The 23,756-nt window shown below is 40.8% G+C and overlaps 1 protein-coding gene across 4 annotated transcripts in view; it reads right to left on the reverse strand.

Annotated features, from left to right (window-relative positions):
- The window catches only part of unc13bb (unc-13 homolog Bb (C. elegans)), an 84,160-nt gene that overhangs the window by 34,911 nt on the left and 25,493 nt on the right, over positions 1 to 23,756 (reverse strand). For 3 of the 4 annotated variants that reach the window (XM_053644709.1, XM_053644708.1, XM_053644707.1), the window contains exons 1-3: positions 6,685 to 11,466; positions 6,038 to 6,334; positions 5,564 to 5,654 (exon numbers count right to left, since the gene is read on the reverse strand). In XM_053644709.1, coding sequence (XP_053500684.1) covers positions 5,564 to 5,654; positions 6,038 to 6,334; positions 6,685 to 11,072 — 4,776 coding nt within the window. In that variant the 5' untranslated portion in view covers positions 11,073 to 11,466. Of the gene's footprint in view, positions 1 to 5,563; positions 5,655 to 6,037; positions 6,335 to 6,684; positions 11,467 to 17,055; positions 17,270 to 18,738; positions 18,797 to 19,973; positions 20,048 to 22,810; positions 22,935 to 23,248; positions 23,367 to 23,756 lie in introns of those variants that run through there. The other variant, XM_053644710.1, reaches the window with a different exon arrangement.

Here is a 23,756-nt window from a genome sequence, read left to right on the forward strand (position 1 = left end):
ACAGGCCATGTCGGAGCTTGAGGCTCTGGGCTCTCTTCTTGCCCAGTTCTTTTCTTTTGGACTGGAAGGCGCCAGTTTCGTTTGTCTCATCCCGTTCATCACTATGACTTCGTGGTAACATTCCGCACCATGAAATGTTCAAGTGTTGACCAATTTAGCCTTAGGAGCTCCTTACATGTTGATCAGCATCAAGGCACTTGCGAACGGTCACCTGTAATGCACGAACAAAAAAAAAAAAAAAAAAAAAAAATCTTTGTTCAGATCCAGAAACTCAGAGTTATCCTGATGCAAACAATATTTGCCAACGTAAGCCAAGCGGTAATTCAGTAGAAGAGTTGACATGTACCTTTCTCAATCAAACTGACACGTATGCTTTCTGAGCCAAAGCAACAGTTGTGCCAAAGTCAATGGCATACTGTAAATGTATACACAAAAACAATCCAATTGAACAAAGTATGCTTTAAAACTTCTTTGGATTCTCTGTGACAGCATTTCTCTGAATTGTTTGAATATGCAGGCTTTGAAATTTATTTCGAGTAGAGTGGTATTTCAGCTTGCAAGTCCCACACTGAGAACTACAGCAGTCCAGCTGTAGGCACCACTGTCATTTAGAGCCCCGCTGAGTCTAATGGATGCTTTACGATTTCCCCAGTCTGACAGGTTGACACCTCATTTAGCTGGTCTTTTTTCAGCAGAATAATTGCAGGGACTGTTTTCCACCCTTTATATAATCCAATATATATTCTATAATACATGCGGAGAACGAACTACTGAAATCATTACTGTTAATGAAGAAAAATCTAACCTCTTAAAAAAAAAAAAAAAAAGTGTCGTCTACCAAGATATTCAACTTTTTATTTTTATTAAAGTCGTCCATCTCGAAGCCACACGGCCCGATTATTACGAATGAATCTGTTTCGATGAGGGTAAATAGTCCGTCAACATCCGAAGTGAGCAACAGCGATCTATTTCACCATAATATGCTCTAATAATATACACAGCTAATGGCTAATGCACAATGAGATGGTCATTGAAATTCAGACACAGTCCTGCTGTGCTCCTAAATGCATTGAGTAGTCGACATGATTGTAACTGAGACTCCAGTAATATGTGTTTGCCATGGTGGCACTCAAGGATACGCTTTGGCCCGCTGCCCGGAGAATGAAATGGGACATTTCAGATTATTCTTTCAGGCAGCCCTGACCAGAACCCATTTTAGAAACAGTATGGACTAAAACGGCTCGTTTTGTAGTGGCCATGATATCTACATAATGCGAACTGTATACATTTTCAAATAAAATCAATAATACTGTATATACAGTGTGTATTAAATATGATCAAGATCTTCATCTACAGCTGAAAACGAACTTTCTGCATCTCAAATACCCGACCGTATAATCCAGCGTTAATAAAAACCTGCACTCATACTCCTACCCCCCACCTGAGATTTAACCTCTATCCAATAACACTCATGAACTGGGAAGTGTGCGTTTTGCATGATGAGGAAACCAACCAAATGGGAATAAATAAATAGATAAATAAATACAAAAATAATCACTCGCTCTTGAATGAAGTCTACCAGATCCATGAGCTAATCACTCGAACACATTTAAAAAGCCCAGAGATGCAGGTCTGGAAGTCAAGGCCTGGTAAAATCGATTTATTTTACATTTCACAGGTGTGTCCCATCATCTTCACCCGATATGCAAACTCCGGAGCGAGAAACATTTCGCATCTACAGTGCCGAGTCCATTTTTGGGGCTGTGACGTTTTTGCAGTGGAGAATGTTTTAGATCGGACGCATTAAACTAAATAATATCTGGTCTGAGGAGTTGCTTGTACAAGCAAAGCGATGTATCAAGCGGAGAACAATACAAAGTAGTGTGACCATACAAGATCTTTTAATTGAGTTCTAGAAAAGCAAAGTGCCAGAGTAATTTTTTAAAAATATTTATTTAAAGGATAATGTGGGGTTGGCGTTTTAGGGGTTAGTTAGGTGTTCACGGAAGACGTGGGTCTCTACCTGTTTTTTGAAGATAGTGACGGATTCTGTGGTCCGGACTGAGGTTGAAAGTTCATTCCACCACTGAGGGACGGTTGGTGTGAAGGTTCTGGAAAAGGACCTTGGGCCACGCCGAGTAGGCGCTATTAAGCGTCGGTGATTAATCGATCGCAGATTGCGTGAGGGAACGTGATAATATATCCATACATTAAACAGCTCTGCTACAGTATCTTCTTCAGTTCTGTCCACTCAAATACTTGCTCCGTCTGCATCTGGACTAAGGTCTGGACCCTGACGACATCTTGGTTAGTCTCACATTACTTCAATTCAGTGTTTATTGAAGTAGCCTGAACACCATGTTGGTTACACCATGCGTATACTCTAGATTTGTCAAACGGCACAATATAGCACAAGTACTCGTGAAGTGTATGTAGCCTAACTTGATAACTCAAAGCTAAATTATCAGTTACATTGGAAAAAACAAACAAAAAACTTTATTGCCGACAACTGTTTTTTTGTTGCCATTAACAAATCTTACGTTTTAGAGTTTTATTGAGTAATCTATGCTAGCATACGCTCTAGAAACAATCAACATGTACAAAAACCGAAATTCAAAATGGTACAATCCACGGCATCATTGTGCTACTGTGTGCGTATCGTGATACTCTACTTTCTACCAGTACAGAAATCGAAACGTAGACCGATTGAGAAATCAAGTTAATTAGCTCTCAGTGGCCGTGTCCCGTTTAATCTCGTTACTGCACTCGGCTCCCTCTAAATCATCTGGAAGCTGCAAAGCAACACGACATTATATATTATACATCATAATCCTTAGTGTTTTCTTCAGTCTTCGTCCTTTTTGTGGACGACAGACCTGCTTTACGTCAGGTTTTACGTTTAAGTCCACCGGTTAGTTACTGAAAATGGACTATAAAATGTTAAACTGGAATTAATTCAATGTTTCTAAAGCAAAACTTCCGTTTGATGAGAAAGGAACACGTACTGTATAACATTATATTGTCACTTTATTTGACACAATGCATATATACATATGTAATGTATATATGTATGTAATTATATATATATATATATATATATATATATATATATATATATATATATATATATATATATATATATATATATATATATAAATAATCATTAACACTGCAACTGAAAAATCTGGACAAAAAGCATAATCTTACCTTACAGCCCACGAGAAGAGGCTTCACTCTGAGAACACCGTCCACATGGGAAGTGTCAGAAGTGATTAAAACATCCAGAGGATAAAATCCATCCTTACACTCGCTCCCTCCTCAGGATGAAACGAGTGAGCGAACACTAGCCACAGGAAGTGGATTTTTAAATTATTATTATTTTTTTTTTTTAAAAAGGAGGCACTCTTTATTGTGTGATTTGAACAGGAGTTGAACGGAGTACAGTCCACGGCACTGTTACAATCCCGCAGCTCACCCTCGGACAACCTCGCCACCGCCCCTCCCTCTCTCCCTCCCTCCCTCCCTCCCTCCCTCCTCTCCTTTCCTTCCGTCTGTATCCTCAGACGTAGTCCAGCACTAAGCAAATCTTTCCCTACTTGGTCTCTCATCTCTTCTGTAAGGACAACATTAAAAACTCCGTATACATTTACATGTGGTTATCTCACCTCATCTCGTGAGCCTTGTTGCTTTATCTGTATTTCAGTCACACACCTATGTCACAGCCATGACACAGCACGCCGAGGGAATGATTCATGGCTAACTTTCCTGCATTTTTGGCTTTTTAAACGACTCGCATTCCGAGCTCTTCCCAGTGTCCTTCACTACAAAGGAATTTAGACACGTGCGCAAGAAAGCCTGTTCTCACTTCGACTCTGTACAATTAGCAGGCGTTTACTCTGGCATCTCCACCAGCCCTCGCACTAGCAATCACCATAATGGAGCCTCGTGTCAGAACTGCTGTATACGAGTACTTCATTAGCATTAACTCGGTTATATTAATGCACCGCTTTGCTTCACACCCACCATGTAACAGCAGCACAACATGCGCAAATCAATTCAATAATAAAATAAAATATGTTTTAACTGTACCATTATTTTCCCCAGAAATTTTGTTCCAGCTGCTTCAACTTTTATTAAAATAATAATAAATTAAAAAAAAAAACGAGAAAAAAAAAACAACAACAGTCATCATGATTATTCGGTCAATGATTACATCAACAGTTCGGCTTGATTTAAGCTCCAATAAAGCCAAACATGTGCCTAGTTCAACCACACAAAAAAAGCACAGCAGCCCTGATCTCATAATTACAGCATGTCAAGGCAAAATAAGGAGAAGTGAAAAAGAGAAAGTGTGTGTTTAAGACCATAGATGGGAGTTTGGGCGTGTCTTTCAATCCATGTATGGACCTCAAGTAGGAAGAAAGTAGTCACTGGCATTCATATGCGTATATATATTTTGTTTGCTAGCTAACTAGCATTACCCAACCTGAGAGGAGTTTTTAAAGTCATTCATAAAGGTTATAATTTCCCCAGCCAATGCTGGTCAGCTAACTTCGAAGAGGATTTCTCTGAGGATTTTTTTTTTTTTGGTTTTTTTCATAAATGTTAACTTTCAAAAACTTCCACGGCTAGCATTAGCCAGCACACTAACGTTAGCCAACCAGAAAGGATTTTTAGGTCATATTCATACATGTTGGAATTTTCTCAGCGAACGTTAGCAAGCTAACATAATTCAACCCCGACAGGATTTCCCGGATGATTCCAGACTCTTTCATAAATGTTGGAATTTTCCCTAGCCACCTAGCTCACATGAGCCAAACTGACATGGCCAGAAATGTGATCATTTTCAGAGCTAACGCTAACAAACAAGCCGATGCTAGCCGGCAAGCGAACATGAGCCAACCTTACAGGATTCCTGAGAGTATCTGCAGTGAAAATGTTATAATTTTCATGGCGAATGTTCTAGCCAACTAGATTGACAGGATTTCTCGGGGCATTTTTAGGGTCATATTAATAATGCTGAATCCCTGCTAAAAAAACAAAAAACAAAAACACAACAACAACAAAAAAAAAACACAACAAACAAACAAAAAAAACAATAGAAAAATCCCGACTGAAAAAAAACAATTTTAATTGTTAAAAAAACAAATTTTAATGGTTTCCACTACAAATACCATTACAAACCATCAGCTAACTATTGAAACCATTAGCATTATTGGTCCTTAATGGTATCCACTTGATACAACATGCCACCAATAGAAGGCAATAAATTACCAGCAGAGACCCACATGGACCATTACAATTTCCATTTAACAGCCATTTTCTGGGTACTTTTGCTCTAGCATCACATTCTCGGATAAACAGATTTTTTTGAGTATTGAAGGAGCACTAGTGCAATACAATTAGGCATTTAATAAAATGTGGTGAAACTCAACCAATCAAAGACATTTGGTCAGGAGTGAGTCGAAGTATGAATGTGATCCATACTTTCCTGACAGAAGTTAAGTGAAGAAGGATGTAGGAACAGACAGAGGAGATGGTGGGTATGAGCTGCCTACTATACCTCCTGAAGCTGAAGTCTCACTTTGTTGAAGGCCTTTATCCAGTGCACACGAGAAGTAGAGACAGACAAAGCAGATCCATCATCCTGGAAACTGAGACAGACACACTTGCGTTGAGAAGTTTATAGTTTAACATGTTCCATCAGTTAGCCGGCACTTGCTCAACGAAATGCTCACAATCAACTGCAAAGACCATGCTATGAAGTGGCATAGCTTAAAGGGGTTGCTTAAAGAAAATGCCAGTACAAGCATCTGAACTGAACTGAACCTATTCTTGATTATAATCAAGTACCAAAGATCCCTCAACCATCTAACTGAGCTTTTTAGCAAGTCACTGTGTAGCAGAATTGTGGATGTATAATATTAACTCCCTTATTTAACTGCCTACCAACAGGTACTGGCTGATTCCCATTCCTTTTACCACATATTAAAGATTAAAAGCGCACACACTTCTCCACATCCAAGCACACACACACCTTTTTTGAGATATTTCTGGCCTCTCTTCCACTTGGGGAACATTGTCTTTCTTTAAAGTGCAGCTTTCACTCCTTCCTTTCTCTTGAGAAGATTTCAACCCCTCATTCTCTCCCCAGGAGGCATGTCCATTGGCTGGGTGGTGTCCGTTTGCAGGCATGCGATATCCTGTACTGTGGAAGGAGTGGTAGGTCTCCTTTAGCTCTGAACCTGTAACACTCTCCTGGCCCATCTCACTTAGTGGAGAACTGACTTGACTGAGGTTTCCTGAAGATCCAAAATGACTACTGCCAACAGGACTGATTTGTGTGGGGGACAAAAAAAAAAAAAAAAAAAGATAAGCACAATAAGCCGCAAAGCATTTTCAAAATGATATACCGAATACAACAATGATATAAAATATATGTAGGTAGCTTCAGGATAGGATGAAACTACTGGATTAAGATGAGCTAGGATGAGATAGTATGAGAATACTGGAAGACACAAGACACAAAAATTGGAGTACTATATGTATGCACACACACACACACACACACTTGATCAAAAAAGTGGATTTATAAAACATCACAGAGGAAGCCACTACCACTAATGCTAATGTTGATGTTAGTTCATCATAAATTGTTTGGGAGAGATTTATGATGCTACTAGCCTTTTTGCACTCAAAAGCTCCTTGTATTCCTGCTGTAATCCAGAAGAGAGAGCTGCAGAGGATGGGAGCTGGATCTGAGATTCCTGCTCTTTTTGAGATAGACTGTCTATCTCAAGTGTGGACATACTAATTTGGAGGTTGGGGTCATCTAAAGAGCCTATGCTTTTATTCTGGTCCTCAAACTCAAATCTGTCTAAATCTATCGCAGTTCCATGTATATCATCATTGTCAATTTTATTGACATTTTCTTTCATTTCCTTCAAAACCAAAAGGCTAAGGTCTGTTTCACTTGATGTGCTTTTTGGATACCGTGGTGAGTTAGGCTGGGCTGTAACATCACTAGGGGTCTGCTTTTTTGTAGGTGCTTCTTTTTGCCATAGGCCTATTTTTGCTCCAAACAGTGATGGTGGTTCGTTATTTGATGCTACTGGCTTCTCTTCTGAAAACAAACTTGTTGAGAATGACTTGAATCCAGACAAAAGTCCACCCCCATCCGTCTGTGGCATTGTGGGAAGACCTTTACTAGCGGCTGAGGAAAACAAGGACCCAAAACACTTCCTGGCATGTTCGGATTGAGTGATGAAACTAAGCTTTGGTGGTGATAAACCAGCCATGTCAAACATGGACTGCGATGGTTCAGATTTAGGAGGCTGTTGAGCTGGCCCTGACTTGTCGGTCAATGTATCTTCAGGTTCTCCAATAATGACAATTGGTTTCCCCATTACTACATCACTTCCAAGGACTTCATTATTTAGCCTAGTTAAGGAAGGAACTTCAGGTGGGTTCACACTTGCAGGTGTTAAATTAGTAATTGAGTCATCAGGCTTGATGACTTGATGCCGTGGCTGTGGATCCGACCCTGATTCTGTTTTAATGACATTTTCTGTCAACTTTATGTCCCCTGAAGAGGATACTATATCATTAGACACTCTTTGATCTTGGACAACAGATTCAGTTGAAGGAGTACAATTTAAATTCAAATTTGAAGGTACTGCTTCTGCTGGTTTGGCTGCCTGATGTGACTGGAACATACCAAGGAGATCACTTTTTAGAGAGTCGGTTGGCAACCTACTTGGGAAGCCAAAGAGAGAGGTTGTCTGTTGTGATTCAGACCCTAGTGTGGATGTGGACTTAAAAAATGAAGTTTGTACTGAAGAGAAAAGACCACTTGATGTTTTAGAGGGTCCACTGGCACCAGAGAACATTTTAGACATGAACCCAGAGACTACATCAGCTGATGTGTCAAAGACAGACGTCTCCACATCAGCAGGTTTTTGTTGTCCTTCTTTGTCTCCAGTTACAGATTCCTGTGTAGTCATATCTTCTTGTTTAGGCTGAGGTTGGCTCTCATTTTGTGACAGATTTTGTTTTTCATTTTGCTCTGGCCATGAGTGAGTATTGCTAACTTGTCCAGAAAAAGAAGGTGACTCCCTTATGTCCCGGCTATCTGCTGTAGATGTCCCCTCTATAGTTTCTTTCTCTACTTCAGTGATGGAATGAGAAATGTTCTGTTGTTTTGACTGTGGTTGGAGAGTCATTGGTTCATTGCCCTCAATTTGTTTACTACCGTCACCTGAAACTGTGTTAGCTGGTTTGTGATCAGCTCCAGAATATCCAGACCTCATAACCTGAGATTTTTGTAACTCTAGATTCTTTGGTTCACTGAATAACACATCTTTTGAAGTACTTCCATGAGAAAAAAATGAGGAAATATTAGAACGTCCTTCAGCTTCGGGTGGTTTGGATGTTTCTTCTGTCTGACTGGGTGTTGCTGGACTAGGAGCACCAAACATGGAAAGCAGACCTCTTCCTGAAACATCTTTAGGAGTAATGCCACCAGGAAAAATGCCTCCCAATAATGATGCTGGAGGTGAATGCTCTTGTGGACTTGTCCCACCAAACATGGAAAACAAACTTTTTCCAGGTGGTCCTTTTGAGGCTGAAGGTCTATGATTCTCTGCATCTGAACTGGATTTTGAACTAGGGCCAGAAAACATAGAAAACAGACTCTTGCCAGGAATGTCCTTTTGTCCTGTGGTACCTGGAAAAATTCCACCAAGTACAGATCCAACTTGAGGAGCTGTATTTTGGGAACTTGACCCACTGAACATTGACAACAAACCAGATGCTGCATTCTGAGAGGTGACTTCAGGTCCTGAACAAATGGGAACAGTGGGTAAATCCTTAGTTGATTCCACAGATACAGAAATTCTGTCAACAGCTGAAGCAATATCCTTTGGAACAACAGACACAGCTTCCGTAGATGTACAAGTCTGTATATGTTGTGCATCATTGGATTGAAAATGAACTTCACTAAGCATTGATGGTAAATCTGTACCTGGAGTTTCAGCTGGGAAAGGAATACAAGATGCTTGATGTGGGGTGCTGAAAATGGGTAGGTTATCATCAGGTAATACGGAATCTATATAGTCCAGTTGTTGTGGGGTTGGGCCACTAGATACTGAAGGCATATATTTCACTGAAGATTTGGTAGATTGCTCATTTTCCACAGAACTTTCTTCAGGGGATAGGTTGGCCTGTGCATTTATTTGAAGGAAAGTCTCAGCATTTTGCTCATGGCTTGGTTTGCCAAATATTGAGAGTAATCCTTTTGCTGACTCTTTATTCCCAGCAGAGCCTGATAAAAATCCACTCTGAATGGGTGTTGCTTGAGGTGTATTCTGTTGTGGACTCTGAACACCAAACAATGAGAGTAGACCTTTTCCAGGTGGCTGTTTTTGAGGAATTGCTTCTTGAATATTACTTACAGCAGGTTGTGGTTTTTGTGCACCATCAATCAGAACAACCCCCTTCAGCTGTTTGGGTGGCACTTTGACTGGAATTTCAGTATCTGCTGCTGGAACAGTTGTTGGTTGTTGGGTGGACGAAGGTTGTGGGCTGGATCCGCCAAGCATAGAAAATAAGTTTTTAACTGGTCTCTCATTATAGGTGGAAAGACCACCTAATATTCCACTAAAAATAGATCCTGTCCCTTGTGAAGCTGTGCTTGGAGAATCTTGGTGTGCAATTCCATGAGACGTTTGCTCACTGGTAGACCTAGTTGGTGATGAATTCTGCTGTGAATTAGGGCCAGTAAACACATTCAAAACATTTTTCCCGGGCACCACTTTTGGAGAAGCAGCCTGATTTGACGGTCCAGTGTGTAGTGGGCTGGTTTGTTGAGTACTAGTGGCATTAAACACAGAAAGTAAACCTATGCTTGATCTCTCTTTTTGAGGTGCTTTTTCAGTAGTTTGATTCAACACTGCAGCCTTTTCTGTGTTGGAACTGCCAAACAAAGACAAGATTCTATTGCCTGTTGTATCTTTTGCAGATTCACCCCCCACTTGACATTTAGAAGCTGATTCTCTTTGAGATGGTATCTGCTGTGGACTGGAATCATTAAATGATGGCAGTAGCCCTCTCCATGCAGTTTCCTCCTTATTATTTGTGCGCCCGAAGTTTGCAATGGAAAAGCCAAACAATCCACTTGTTGATTTGGTGGAAGGTTCTGATGTATTACAACTAGTTGGTGGCATTGATTGAGAACCCCCTGAAATCAGGCCATTATTAACATTAGGGGAAAATATCTGTGATGCATTCTTAGGCATTTGTTCCTGAAGTGTCTGAGATTCTTTGGGGACATCTGATTGACTACCCAGACTGAATCTACTCTGTCTCTGTGGTTTCTGGATCGCTTCAGACTTTGAAGTCCTGTTATAAACATAACCGGTTTCTTCAGCATCATTTCTTGAACCAAATGACTGATGTTGTGCAGAGGATTTTTGCAAATAAGATTCCTTTGATGGCAGCTGAGAAGTACCGTTTTCCATGTTTAACAATTCTCCCACTGACCCCAGAAGTTTAGTCATTCCTGTGCCTTTGTCTGTACTTGAATCTTTTACTCCATCAAGGACAGATTTTCTAAAATTTTTCTCTGTTTGCTTTGTTACAGATCGAGAGGATTTGACAGACTCTTGATTTGGCTCCTCTATTGCTATGGCATTACTGAAAACTCTTAGAAAGCCTCCTTGATTCTGCTCTGAAGGTTTTTCACCTATATCTATAGAAGAAACAGATTTGACAGGTACATGTGTCGAGTCAGGAATAGACGAAGATTGCTGAGACACAGTGACTTGTCTAGCCAGTTTAGGCTTGTGAGTTGCACCTTGAGCACTTCCAGATGATGGAATTTTTGGCAAGATTCTAGAGGACCTCATTTCTGAGGTCTGCTGATTTGTACTTTCTTTTGGGGTTACAGAAGGAGAAGAAACATTATTTATGGTCATTGATTTTATACCTTGGAGACCTGTCGAGAGAATGCCCTTAATCTCCTTGTCACTTTGAGCTTCTGAGACTGAAGAATTGTCAAATTTCTCTGGAATCATTCCAGGATGTGTAACATTTATAGCAGTTGTGAAGGTTTTGGTGCAAGTTGTGTTTCTGCACGACTCTGGTTCTTGACTTTTTCCAACAAGAGAAGAAAAGAGAGATGCTATTTTGTTGATGGGCTTCTTCAGAGGTTCCTCTCCAGGCTGAACTCTTTTTCGCCATTCTTCCTCTGATGTGTCATCTATATGCTTTACTTGTAATCCAAAGGATGAACGACGTCTCTGATGAGGCTGGTAACAATTGTAAACACCTGATGAGTGTGTTGTTAGAGTTGGGCAAATAGAAATACAGACTTTCTGAGAAAGAAGTTCTTTGGTTCTTCTGTTATTAAGATTGCAATCAGTTCCATTAACTCTCAGATCCAGGACTTCCAGAAGAGAGTCCGGGTTATCAAATCCATTCTGTGTCTGTTGCCTCGTGTCCATTTTAAACTTGTTTAATCGATACGATGAAAAATCCATAGCTTGCTGTCCTTGAGCAGGAATAGAGCTCTCAAACATCTGAGAGAACCTTTCCAAGTTCAAATTCATAATTTCATTACCTTTTTTATATGCATCAGACAGGTCAAGGGGTGCATTTAAAAGCTGAGCCGCACTCTGATCGTGTCTGGGAAACCAGAATAGTTCATCCTCATTGTTGAGAGGAATTTTGAAACCACACACAATAACCATCTCATTGTGGAGCAAGGCGCTTGGATAGTTATCAGACATCTGCCCATTTCCCCACACCTCATCTTCTGGAGCACATGCATAGACATACTGACCAGACCCATCGGTCAGCAATGCATAGATATACTCGTGATCAGTGTAGACAAAGTATCCGCAATCTCCATCATCTGCTGGCCACCACATACCTTGCTCTAGAAGTAAGAGCCATTGTTGGTACCATTCTGTATCTTCAAAATATGCAGAGTCCTCTTTATCTGCAGTTGTTACAGAAGAATAATTCCAGCCATTAGGGGAACCAATGAAACCAGGATAACATTCATTGCTTGCAGGTTGTCTATATGTTCTTGGGCATATATTTTCTCTATTAGCAGAGCAAGATAAATTTGTTGGATGTTCCTCATAATATCCTTCAAGATAATCTACAGTATTTAAACTGTAGCAGCTCTCCTCACTGAATGATTGCCCACTGCCAAATTTAGCACCGCCGTTTTTGCTTAAATTTAAAGCACCTCCTTCTTCAATACAGAAACCACAGTTATTGATCATATCCAAACTGTTATGGCTGCTCCACATTTTTTGCACATTTAAATTGTTGGCTGTATTCCTGTGATATTCTTGCTGCTTAAGGCCATTTTCTTGACTATTTTTAAATGCCATCCAGTCATATGTGGAACAGTGCTGTTGATTTTCATCCACATTCATGCTCAAGCTTTGAGACAATTCTAGCAATGCCTCTAAACTTGGCGCATGGCTATATTCCCATGGATCATAGCTCATTGACTGGTTATTCAACTGTTCCCTTAAAACAGAATTTTGGCTCCAATAGTGTTCATAGTTAGGACCAAGTCCATAAAATGAGTTATTGTGACAAGCATGCTGCTCTGGGAAATTATATAAAGAGGGGTAGATCTGCGTTACGTATGGCTGGGGTGTCTTTACTGTGAGGCCAAGAGGGGAGGATGGAAGATGGTCAGTGCTGTTTAAGTTTTTTGTACGATTTGAGAAGGACGATTCTGGAAAGTGCGTCATCTGTGGCAAACGACCTGTGCTATTTGAAATACAGGCCACATTCATTTGTTGTGATGTTTCATAACTTGCCAAAGTCCTCAGGTCCAAATTATTCTCATCATTGTAGACAGCCACGTTATTTATGACGGTGCCATTACATTCATCTGGGTGAGAAGCAAACATAGCACGGCCATTTGTTTCTTTGCCCATTTCCATGTCAGCGCCTGAAGGAGATTCATTTGGACACTTTTTAAAAATGTTTGAAATCAAGCTTGTGGAGGTTTTAACACAAGACTTCTGATCCGTACATTGCACAGACTGTCCCCCTGAATCAGGGGACTTTTGGTCTCTTACTACAGCCTGTAGTTGAGTCTGCTGTTTATAGGATGGCACATTTTGAGAAGAACCCTCATTCAGTACAAACTGCCCTTGTCGTTTCGGGTCATGTGGAGCCAATTTGCTCTGTGCCACTTCTTCAGAAGAAGCTCTTAACTTGTTAAAAATTCCAGACAAGATTCCTGACTGGGTATCTTCTCGTGTTAGAGGAGGGTCATGCTCAGGAGATTTACCCTCTAACGAACTTTGTCTTAAATTGTTGGGTTTTGATCGCTGTTGAGTTGATACAGACTGCGTGGCAGATAATTTATCTGATGACGATCTGAAAAGGCCAGAAAAAAAGCCACCATGTTCACTTGCTGGTTGAGATGCATCGTCACTCTGTCTAGAATGTCCCTCTATGATTTTCTGTTTGTCCAGGGGATCATTTGTAATTCTTGACTGATGCCCTTGAACATCTTGTTTGGAAGGTTGATGAGAAGGATGAACACTTGTTGCATTCTGATGCTGCCATGAGTCAGCTTGATTATTTGAGAGATTATCACTGGAAACTAATTTGAAAAGACCAGACAAAATGCTTCCTTGTTGAGAAGATGCTTGCTGAGGTGGTGGAGGCTGTTGAGAGAGTTGGCAGTCTGTGGAGTCTCTGTGTTGAGGTGGTTCCTTACCTGATACAGAAGGGGCCCCTGATGGAGAGGGGTTATGTGCTCGTTGAGGAGTATGTGGCTGATTTTCTACATGGGTCTGAGCAGGATTTTTTCTTTGACTTGGCTCATTTCTTGGGTCTATTGTGTTAGACGGTGTGCCTTTTGACATATCAGCAGAGGCAAATTTCATGATACCAGAAAACAAGCCTCCTTCTACAGAGTGCATAGCAGTTTTAGGACCTGCCGTGTCCTCAGAAGACAATGACTTAAACAGAGTAGAAAATAATCCTCGACTTTCTGGCTGAGAAGTATTCGGTTCTGCAGAGGGTGTGTCTGTATTTGGAGTTTGTTGCATATTATGGATTTGTTCGTTAACTTCCTTTACTGGTTTTTGGTGTTCACTTCTTACTCTGTTTTGACTTGACCCAGTAGGTGGTCGAGAGCTCTGGTTCACTAACCTCTGGCTTGGTGGACTCGCAGCCTGCAGATTTTCATTTGTTACGGTCTTGAAAAGACTTGAAAACCAACTAGTCTCTAAAGTCACCACGGGTTGTGTTTCGGCGAGATTCTGAGCTGAACATCTGGCTTTGTTGAGATTTAAAGAAACTTTAGATGCAGAGTTACTTTTAGAAGGAGCAGTCTGATCTGATTTGACAGTATTTTGTGGTGAACTTTTAACTTGACCAGTATCATCACCTGAGGCGAATTTTAAGAGTCCAGAGAACACCGCCTTTTCCGCTTTTGGGGGCCTTTGGGTAGACACATTGTCTGAATCAATGAAAGGAACTTCCATTTTGTTCCCAGCTGAGGAGGCATCTAAAGATGTTGCTTCTCTGACATTTTCTGATCTGAATACAGGAAAAACCGTTTGTGTCTGGTATTGAGGAGGCATACGAGGTACTGGCGCGATCAGAGAGCTGAAAGAGTTCTTCAAGGGACTGAATAATCCTAAATTTGCAGTGGATTTTTGTGATATGTTCTCGCTATTGTCAGTTTTGGCGTGTGTCTCTATGAAGACAGTGGCTGTCCTAGTCCGATCTCCACTATGATGGAAATCTTGCACATCATTCGACTGATCTACTGAATGCCTGCGATTCCTATTGAGCTCATTCCTACTGACTTCTGAAAAACTCTTGCTTGATCCATCAAAACCTCCCTCTGAGAAAAATACCTGAGGGTTTACATCTTTTAACTCCGAGCTTACAGAGGAGGGTGGCTGGCATTCATTTACATTATGATTTTTAATGTCATTATTTTGCATCTGGGTATTACTCGTGGGTGGTGTCTTTTGAATGATCTCTTGCAGCTTTGCATCCAATGGTCGAGTAGGCATTAGGAACTTCCTCTCATCAGGTGGAGTTTCCTGAGTAGGGGATACCACAGCTACTGGTGCTGGACTTCGAGACTTTGTCATAAGCGAGAACAATTTTGATAAACCAGAACTACCTATAGCATGCTCTGATGTTTCTGAACACTGGACAGAATTTGATCTTGTTTGCTTTGAACTTGGGACAATTTTATCAGTGAAGGAGCTAAATAACGAGTTCATGGCATTCTTCTTGCCTGGTTCCTGTTCAGACAAATTTCTTTCTTCGACCTCAATAGCTTGGTCTTCTTTTAACTCCTTAGAGGAGACGCCTCGTTCACCTCCAAAAGATCCCGTCTTCACACTATCCTGGGAGGACAGCCTTGATTTGCTCGTTTCAGGCAGGAAACCGTACTTACTGATCTCGTCCTCTTTTTCAGCCAGATATTCCGACACGGTTTTCACTAGACATTGTAGTTCATCTATTGGATCGACATATTCGTCGCAGGGTTCCTCCACAGGAGATAACGTTACTTCTGGGGTCCATTCCTCAATTTTACCCTTTGTAGTCTTCCTATCATGATATCCCCGAAGCTCGTCACAGTAGCCACGAAAATATGAATCTTTCTTGTATCGTTTAAAGTGCTGACTGATCTCAGAGCAGAATTCCTCCAACTCCTCCTCAGATCGTTGCATCTCGTCGGAGACTTCAGAAAGGTCTATGCTTAGCCCAAGTCTTGTTTCTTGATATGCCATGTAGTCACGTAATGTGTTTTCCATTTTGTTTTTAGGCTGCATTCTGGTTTTGTAGAACAAGCCATTTTTGTACGGTCTCAGGCAAGGCATCATCTTTTCGTCCTCTTCTTCCAATTCTGCTACTTGACGCAGTACAAGTTCTCCCCGTTTCTGACGGAGAAGAGCAATATCACGATTGAAAGCGTCTTCCCCGCTGGATTCCGTTCGTGCGTTTACAAACCCGACCGGGTCTCGAAACTTTTTTCTCCGTCTTCGGTCGATGGTGTCGTAACCCTCTGGATAAGCAGGATACGATGACGTCTTGACTTTGGTTTTCAGAGGCTGTTGGCTAATCGTGGAATCCTGACCGGATCTCGCAAAGTGAATGACGTTATTTGGCTCGACATCCTCTACGTCCAAGTCACGTTCGTCTTTACCAAGGAAATCGTTCACGGAACCTTTATCCCACGTTTTATATTTGACCTCCCAGTCCTCTACACCCATACCTGAATCTACAGGAATTATTCTAACTCTCCCACTCTTGTTTAAGGGTCTTCTATAAAGTAGCAGGTTAATAATTTTTTTTTTTTTTTTTTAAAAAGAAGAATTAAATAAAATAAAAAAAGAGAAAAGAAAAGAAAAAAAAATCAATATTAAAAAACAGGCACAAAAGATGATCAAGAATACTGCAAAACATTTAAAAATAACCTCTACTCGGTGGAATACAAAATGAAATGTTAGATGAACAATATCCAACTAAAGCAAGAGTATTTTAAAACTGAAACAAAAGACAGATCCAAAAATGTCATTAAAAAATAAAATAAAAAAAGGATTGTCCAACTAATGCACTTTTTTCCCCAGTTTACTGAACTAATCTGTGAAATTTCTTCCAAGCGCAGAATTTTAAAAAATTCTTTTGTAAGGACACTTGTTAGTAGAGCAAAGCAAAGACGCAGCAATATGAGGCATTTACAACAAATTGGAAACAACAATTAAAGTAATAACTTCCCCCATTTTTCTATAGTTCATTTACACTAAAACGTCACACCAGTCAGTGTTAAAGAGACAATCCTCCATAACAACAAGAGGACTTTGGGTTTTATATAAGTACTGGAACTAGAGGCATTTTTGGTGTTGCCTGTTTTAGCTCAAATTTCAAAAATCTAAGCCTCATCATTCTGGCTTCAAACGGGAGACCATATGAGACCTCGCTACATCTAGAAACACATGTACTACACGGTGTCTCATATCCCACCATTGCAGAATTAGTGGATTTTACCTGCTTGGATGATTGTCTCTATAGTCCAGTTCAAAACTATGCACAGAGTGCGTGCAGGAGTCGGGGTGTTGCTGAAAACGTGGTCCCACTGGGTACTGGTGTACAGATGAGTTCGGCTGAGCCGTAGTGTGGTAGCGCGGGGGTAGACTGTTGCTCGTTTCGCTCCTGTAGTCACTGTCCCGATCGTCCATTGCACTGTCCAGATCATCCAATGCTGTGAGGTTGATATAACAGACTCAGGAAAAAAAAGCACTTTGTAAAATGCAAGGAGATTTCAATTAAAATATAACAAAAAAAAAAAAAGAAAGAAAAAAAAGGCAAATAAGGATCACATTAAAGAGCAGAAAGCTGGAGGACTCGCTGCGATATCATGCCAGCCTGTACTTATAAATGGGGAGTTTAAACAATATGGAAGACACACAACATAAATTACACAACAGAGGACACATGACGTACACCAACGTACACGGATGACTGAAGCAGTGAGCCTCGTTTATCAAGTAGGTTATGAATGAATTTTTTCGTAAATTGTTCGCAGGAGCGTTTACTCGAGTAATGTGCAATTCATGAAAATACTGTGACGTATATGATGTATGAGGAGACATACAACGCAAAATTGATCATTTTACAATAAGAGCACAAAGTGATGTATTCCTCTTATACCACAGCGACTTGTCAGCTACTACTGTACATTTTTTTATTTAACGGATTTATTATTGATCAGTTTATAGCTACATTCAACAGCCATGAAACAAGTAACTTCCTGTTCTCACAGACCCTCGACACGGAAAATTTCGCCATATCGCCTCGTACGATTTTAAACACGTGCTTATTATTAGACTTCGTTTATGTGGCGCGTCGTCCATGCACGTCTCTGAACGCGCCGTTACTACAGAAACGATGACGCATTCGAACGAGCGCATTAATAAAAGCATAAACCTCTAATGGTCCTTACAGCTGGCACTAACGTCAGTGCTGCCGTTATAGACGTGAACCAAAACTTTCGGACCGACGGTTCAGAATCAAGAATTCAACAGTGCTGTGGGATAATGAAATATAAAATGTGTGTCTTTCGCCCATTTACGGTATGAAATGCTCATGACTAGGGACTGGGGAAAAACCTTTGAAGCATATAAATAGGAAAACATTAAACACTTAAGCTGGGAAAGCAAAGGGACTGAAGGAAAGAATCCAGGGAACAAGCGGACTGAAGGGTAACGGGGCAGTATTCCAGACCCGCACGGCACCGTTTAATGTTTTCCCCGCGTTCCTCTGATTTCAACTCAAGACCTCAGAGCTGACCAGTTGAGTACAAGGAGAACACTAAACGGTACTCTGGGTAAACATTAGGGAATAATCCGTAGCATTAGGGCAAAATAATAATCATCATCATCATCATCATCATCATCATCATCATTACATACTCTGTGAGCCGGACCATCCGAAATAGCTGCCTGGTAAATCAAAACATCAGAGAAGTGAAAAGAGACTGTTAAATGACTCGTTTGAACCAAAATCTTCCCGCCGGTGTAATATTTTTTTATCCACACACCGACTTGTATACATCTCGCAGTGAGGCGCGTATGGAAAAAGCATACAGACTTCTAGTGAGAAGCTTTACAGATACAGACGTGACTACACGGCGCCACCTGGTGTGTGCAAGTTACATGTACAAGTACTCACAGCATTGAGAGGCCGCTAAGGGAAGAGGACGTCTTACTCCATCGTCCTGCAGCGGGAACTGATGTAAAAATAAATAAATAAATATATAAAATCAATAAAATAAAGCCATTAGAATAAGCACACCCACACCCAGGCATGTATTTCATAAATACGTCCAAAAGTATGGCGTGGTTTAGCACGGCAAAAAGGAGCACGACAGAAACCAATCCCAAACAAAATCATAATCAGCAGCCGTTAATTCTTATTAATTATACGGACTATCGTTCATCATCACTCCGTCGTTTATTCTACGCGTACGTCGTCTTACTAGAAAAACACAGCAAACTGGTCATTTCCGGTTTCTCATTGCAGAGGAATGGAATTATTAAAAACGTCACTTCAACATGCAACATGTTAAACCACTCGAAACACACACACACACACACACACACACACACACACACACACACACACACACACACACACACACATGCTGAGATCATACCAACGTGGTGGGTTCTCTCTAAACCTGACGATAGGTTTAAGAAAAAAAATGAATAAAAGAAAGAGAACAAACCACAAACAAGTTGACAACATGTAATGCAGCTCAGCCATTGCAGCGTGTTGGCTACCACAGACACGCACCAATGCTTCCTCCTGTTATAGGGTGCCAATACTTTTTTGTCCCAACTGGACGACTAGTCTTGTCCGTCTTACTGGGGCGGCAGCGCCGGTTGTCCACTAATCGTAGGGTTGGCGGTTCGATTCCCGGCCCACGTGACTCCACGTACCGAAGTGTCCTTGGGTAAGACACTGAACCCCGAGTTGCTCCGGATGGCAAGTTAGTGCCTTGCATGGCAGCTCTGCTACTATTGGTGTGTGAGTGTGTGTGGGTGAATGAGAACCAGTGTAAAGAGCTTTGGAACCACTAAGGTTAAAAAAAAGCGCTATATAAGTGCAGACCATTTACCATTCATTGATGGCATTGTTTACGTTTTTAAGTCATTAACAAGAAATGACACAGCTGAAGAGATGAACCGTCGTTAAATTGGTATATAATCGAAACAAATAAGTGATTCAAACTTGATGGCGCTAAAATAAATTGGTCCGTATCCGATTTGAAAATAAGGCCAACTTTTATATATATATTTTTTTTAAACAGAAAAGTTTATGTCGGCACACACAGATGCAGTGTGAAGCAGCTGCAAACCAATCCAGTCTGTACTATGCTCATAAATTGTGTTGTCGTGCCTCACCTCATCGTGCATCCCCATGGCATTGATGCTCTCCAGTTTACTGGACCAATACCGAGCCTCATCCTCTGGGATTTCTGTCAACGATGGAGAAGAAATATCCGACACAATCATTATCATCATCCTCATCATCAGAATAATAATAATAATATATAGAATTTAAAAAGAATCTAAATTGGAAATATTTCTGTGCACTATAATATTACCATACACTCTTAAGAGTTCTTAAGATAGTCAAGGTTCAGGACTCAACTGCTTCCATACCAAAAAAACCCATTCCCAAAAGGTAAAGACATACAGTGGGGGAAATAAGTATTGGAAGCTTCAACATTTATTTATTTATTTTCCCCAGTGAATATATTTCCAATGATGCAATTTACATGAAATTTTCCACCTGAATACTGCGGCCCATTAAATTTCTTCGTACAGGAAGCGTCTCGAAGCGGTCATTACAAACAAAGGCTTCTCCACGGAGTATTAAATACATTTCAGTTAGCGTGTTCAATACTTTTTTCCCCCCTGTGTCATTAGTCTTTATTACACATAACTTCATTTATGGACTTTAATGTTGTGAATTCTTTATATTTCTAGATTTCTTGAGTTAATACTAATGTCTGGTGAAAATTTCACATGAATAACCTCGTTGGAAGTAAAGAAGAAAAAGTCCAGTACTTATTTCCCCTACTATTTTGGGCTCGATATACACCCAGTGAGAAGGCTTCTGTTAACATGAGTGATGAGAAATCTTTTTAACATGCTCCAGTAAGTCGGTAAAATTCCATACCGTACTGAGAATAATAAAAAGATATAAGAATAATAATAATAAAAAAAAAGGTACAAAGAACTATAATGAAAAACCATAATTAATTATTTTTCAGGGGATACTACCCGAAATGTTCTCGGGTGGGTTCTACAAGGAATTTTCCTTGTGTTCCCAGTGGAACGAACAAAAAAAACAAGACACCAAATGTAATTATAAATGGTTAAAAAAAATTCAGAAGTGCCACTCTTTAATAAATAATAATACTCGAAGGCAAACTGTTTTGGGACGTGCTGTTATAGGGAAATAATCGACTTCAGACTGGAACAAGCCATTCTGCCTCGCGACATCACGCCGACGCTAATTATTTTCCTTTAACAGCATCACCTTTTATCCCTTATTCACAAACTACACAAAAAGTCGTTCCTGAGCTGAGATTGTAATTACACCTGGTTTAAACATTCTTTAATAAACCTGCTCAGAGACTGTAAAGTGAATCGATGCTGTGTGTTTCTGTATCTTCATCATCACTAGCCTTTGAAGGCATGGGCAGCCACTGAAGGACAGCAGAGCGTTAAAAAAAAAAAAACCAACAAAAAAAAACCCTTGCAGCTTCAAAGAGCTCAGATAAAACAGGGCAGCGTTATGAATGGGATCAATCACTGACGAAGCCTGGGCTATGAAACCCAACACTGAGAACGAGCCAAGCTTTACCTTCCAACACCAAACTGAACACCACTCACATTAAAAACAAACAAAAATAAATAGAACCATGCCTCCAGATTTATCAGTGTTCTTGAGGCTGGTTTTAATCAAGTAGCAAATAAATCAATGATTTTTGGTCCAACAGCTACAGAGGACATCCGGCTTCTTCTTTCCCTATACGTCCAGGTTTAGCGGTTTCACCTTGAAGAGGACGTTCTACTGCTGCTTGGGATTATGGCTGGTATGCGCTCGATACACTGGTCTTAATGCAGAGCTGATACTTGGGAGAAGATCTTGGACATAAATTTCAAGCCTTGGTTGATTCACATAACCACTGGCAACCCAAAAGTAGAAAGAAATTAATTGGCAATGAATGCTTGGATATCAACAACGTTAGCATAAAGACTGTGGAGTAGAATTGCTTCTGGAGATCCGGTGGAAACGTACATAATCATCGGATACTGACGGCCAGCTTTCGATTTAAACAAAAGACCTACGCAACCCCAAAGTACACGTTCAAATGGCTCTCCTACAGCAGTCTGGAAAGCTGGAAAGGAGCAGGAGGCAATGTGATCATGAGCTTTGATTTGTGATACGTGGCAGGAACCACAACACCTCTCTCTCTCTCTCTCTCTCTCTCTCTCCGGGTACTGGAACAAGGAACGGCAAAGCTACCGTTTAATAAAAGTACTCAACCTCTTTTTTTGCATTCTTTAGAAGAGGCAGAGATGGAGGAAAAAGGATGAAACGTTAGTTCCACAAGCGACTAGTCTAGAAGTCATGACCATCTTGACGTGATATAAACGATAAACAATCGGTTACTATGTTTCGGAACCGCCCACAATTCTACAGAGGTGTAGTCAAAGACTAAATTACTGCCACGATTTCCATTTGTATTTAAGGAATCGTGTAGAACCTCGTCGATGGGTGAGCAGACACGATTTACCACGTCGCTTTAGGAGTTCCTTCCGCGCGCTGACTTTCGGAAACTCGTTCAACCTTGATGACATTTGATCGAATCAATAAAAATAAATAAATAAAAAGAAATCATGGATGAAGAGCACGTGCGTCAGACTCGGAAGAAGAAGAATGAGCAGATGCTCGCTGATCCACACAGAGTGCAGTTTAATAGTTTAATGAACCATAATAGCTCGTGGTTTTATGGTTAAACAGGAACGGGGGCTGACTGTGGAAAATCTTAGCTGGTGTTGTATAGAAAGGTCACTGAACATGGATTGAAAGTGACTGGGTTTTTGTTAAATGACGAAATAATAACGATAGTGACCCTGACAAGTATATGCAGTGGTGCTGTGTGGGTAATGCGGCTCACAGAGACGACGCAAATACGCTGTATACCAAAAGGGAGGCATCTCACCAAAGGGAAGCTCGAAGCGGGTGTCCAGGAGAACCCGGTGGGGCGTCGGGTTCTTGGTGCCGTAGATTTCATCTGCCTTCATCAAAACCTCCGAGTGGAGAAACGTCCATTCTCCGGGACCTTCCTGGAGGGATTCAGAAGGAAACGTCGGTGAAACAGAACATCAAATCACACAGACGTGGACTGTGGCGTTTTTAGAGTTAGAGGACCTGGAGGATGAAGTGCACCTTTATGAAATCGATCGATAAAACATCCGACACGTGCAGAAGTGGAAAAATGCAAACGTCCTCGATATTCCCAGCAAGAAATGGGGTCAGATTTCATTTTTAATTTCATGTGAGGATTTCTCCAACAGTTAAACAGAGAGAGTGTGTGTGTGAGAGAGAGAGAGAGAGAGAGAGTGCGAGTGTGTGTAACAGAGCGTGTGTGCGTCCTCACCTCTTCTGAGTAGCAGATGCTTTTGAGAGGGATCCACGCCGTCCCCAGCATGGTGTCCCAGATGAGGCCTTTGTTCCAAACCTCCACGATGAGCCCCAGGTCCAGGCGGTTGATCTCACTGCAACACGGAGTACACGTGTCTGAGATAAAGCTTTAAATGACGCAAGTCTTCAGGACAGAGACTGCGACTCGCGGTTCCTCGAACAGCATCAGGACAATTTTTTTTTTTTTTTTTTTTTTTTTTTTTTTTTAAATCTTCACGAAGAGAGCGGCTGGTGAGGGAACAACTGCTTACAGCTGCTATAATGTAAGCGAGAACAGGAAGTAGTTTTAATGGCTGTTCCACAACCTTAAACATTGTTATTTTCATATTAAATTCAATAACAGTGCGATTTATTCTTCTTTAATTAATAAGAACTGTAAATCGCCGGCAAATTGCTTGGGCATAAGTGAAAGAAAAGACTTCAGGATGTGTCATTTCAGGAAAAGAAATAATTCGGGTGGTAAC

Source organism: Ictalurus furcatus, chromosome 16, assembly GCF_023375685.1.
Source record: "Ictalurus furcatus strain D&B chromosome 16, Billie_1.0, whole genome shotgun sequence".
NCBI classification, from domain to species: Eukaryota; Metazoa; Chordata; class Actinopteri; order Siluriformes; family Ictaluridae; genus Ictalurus; species Ictalurus furcatus.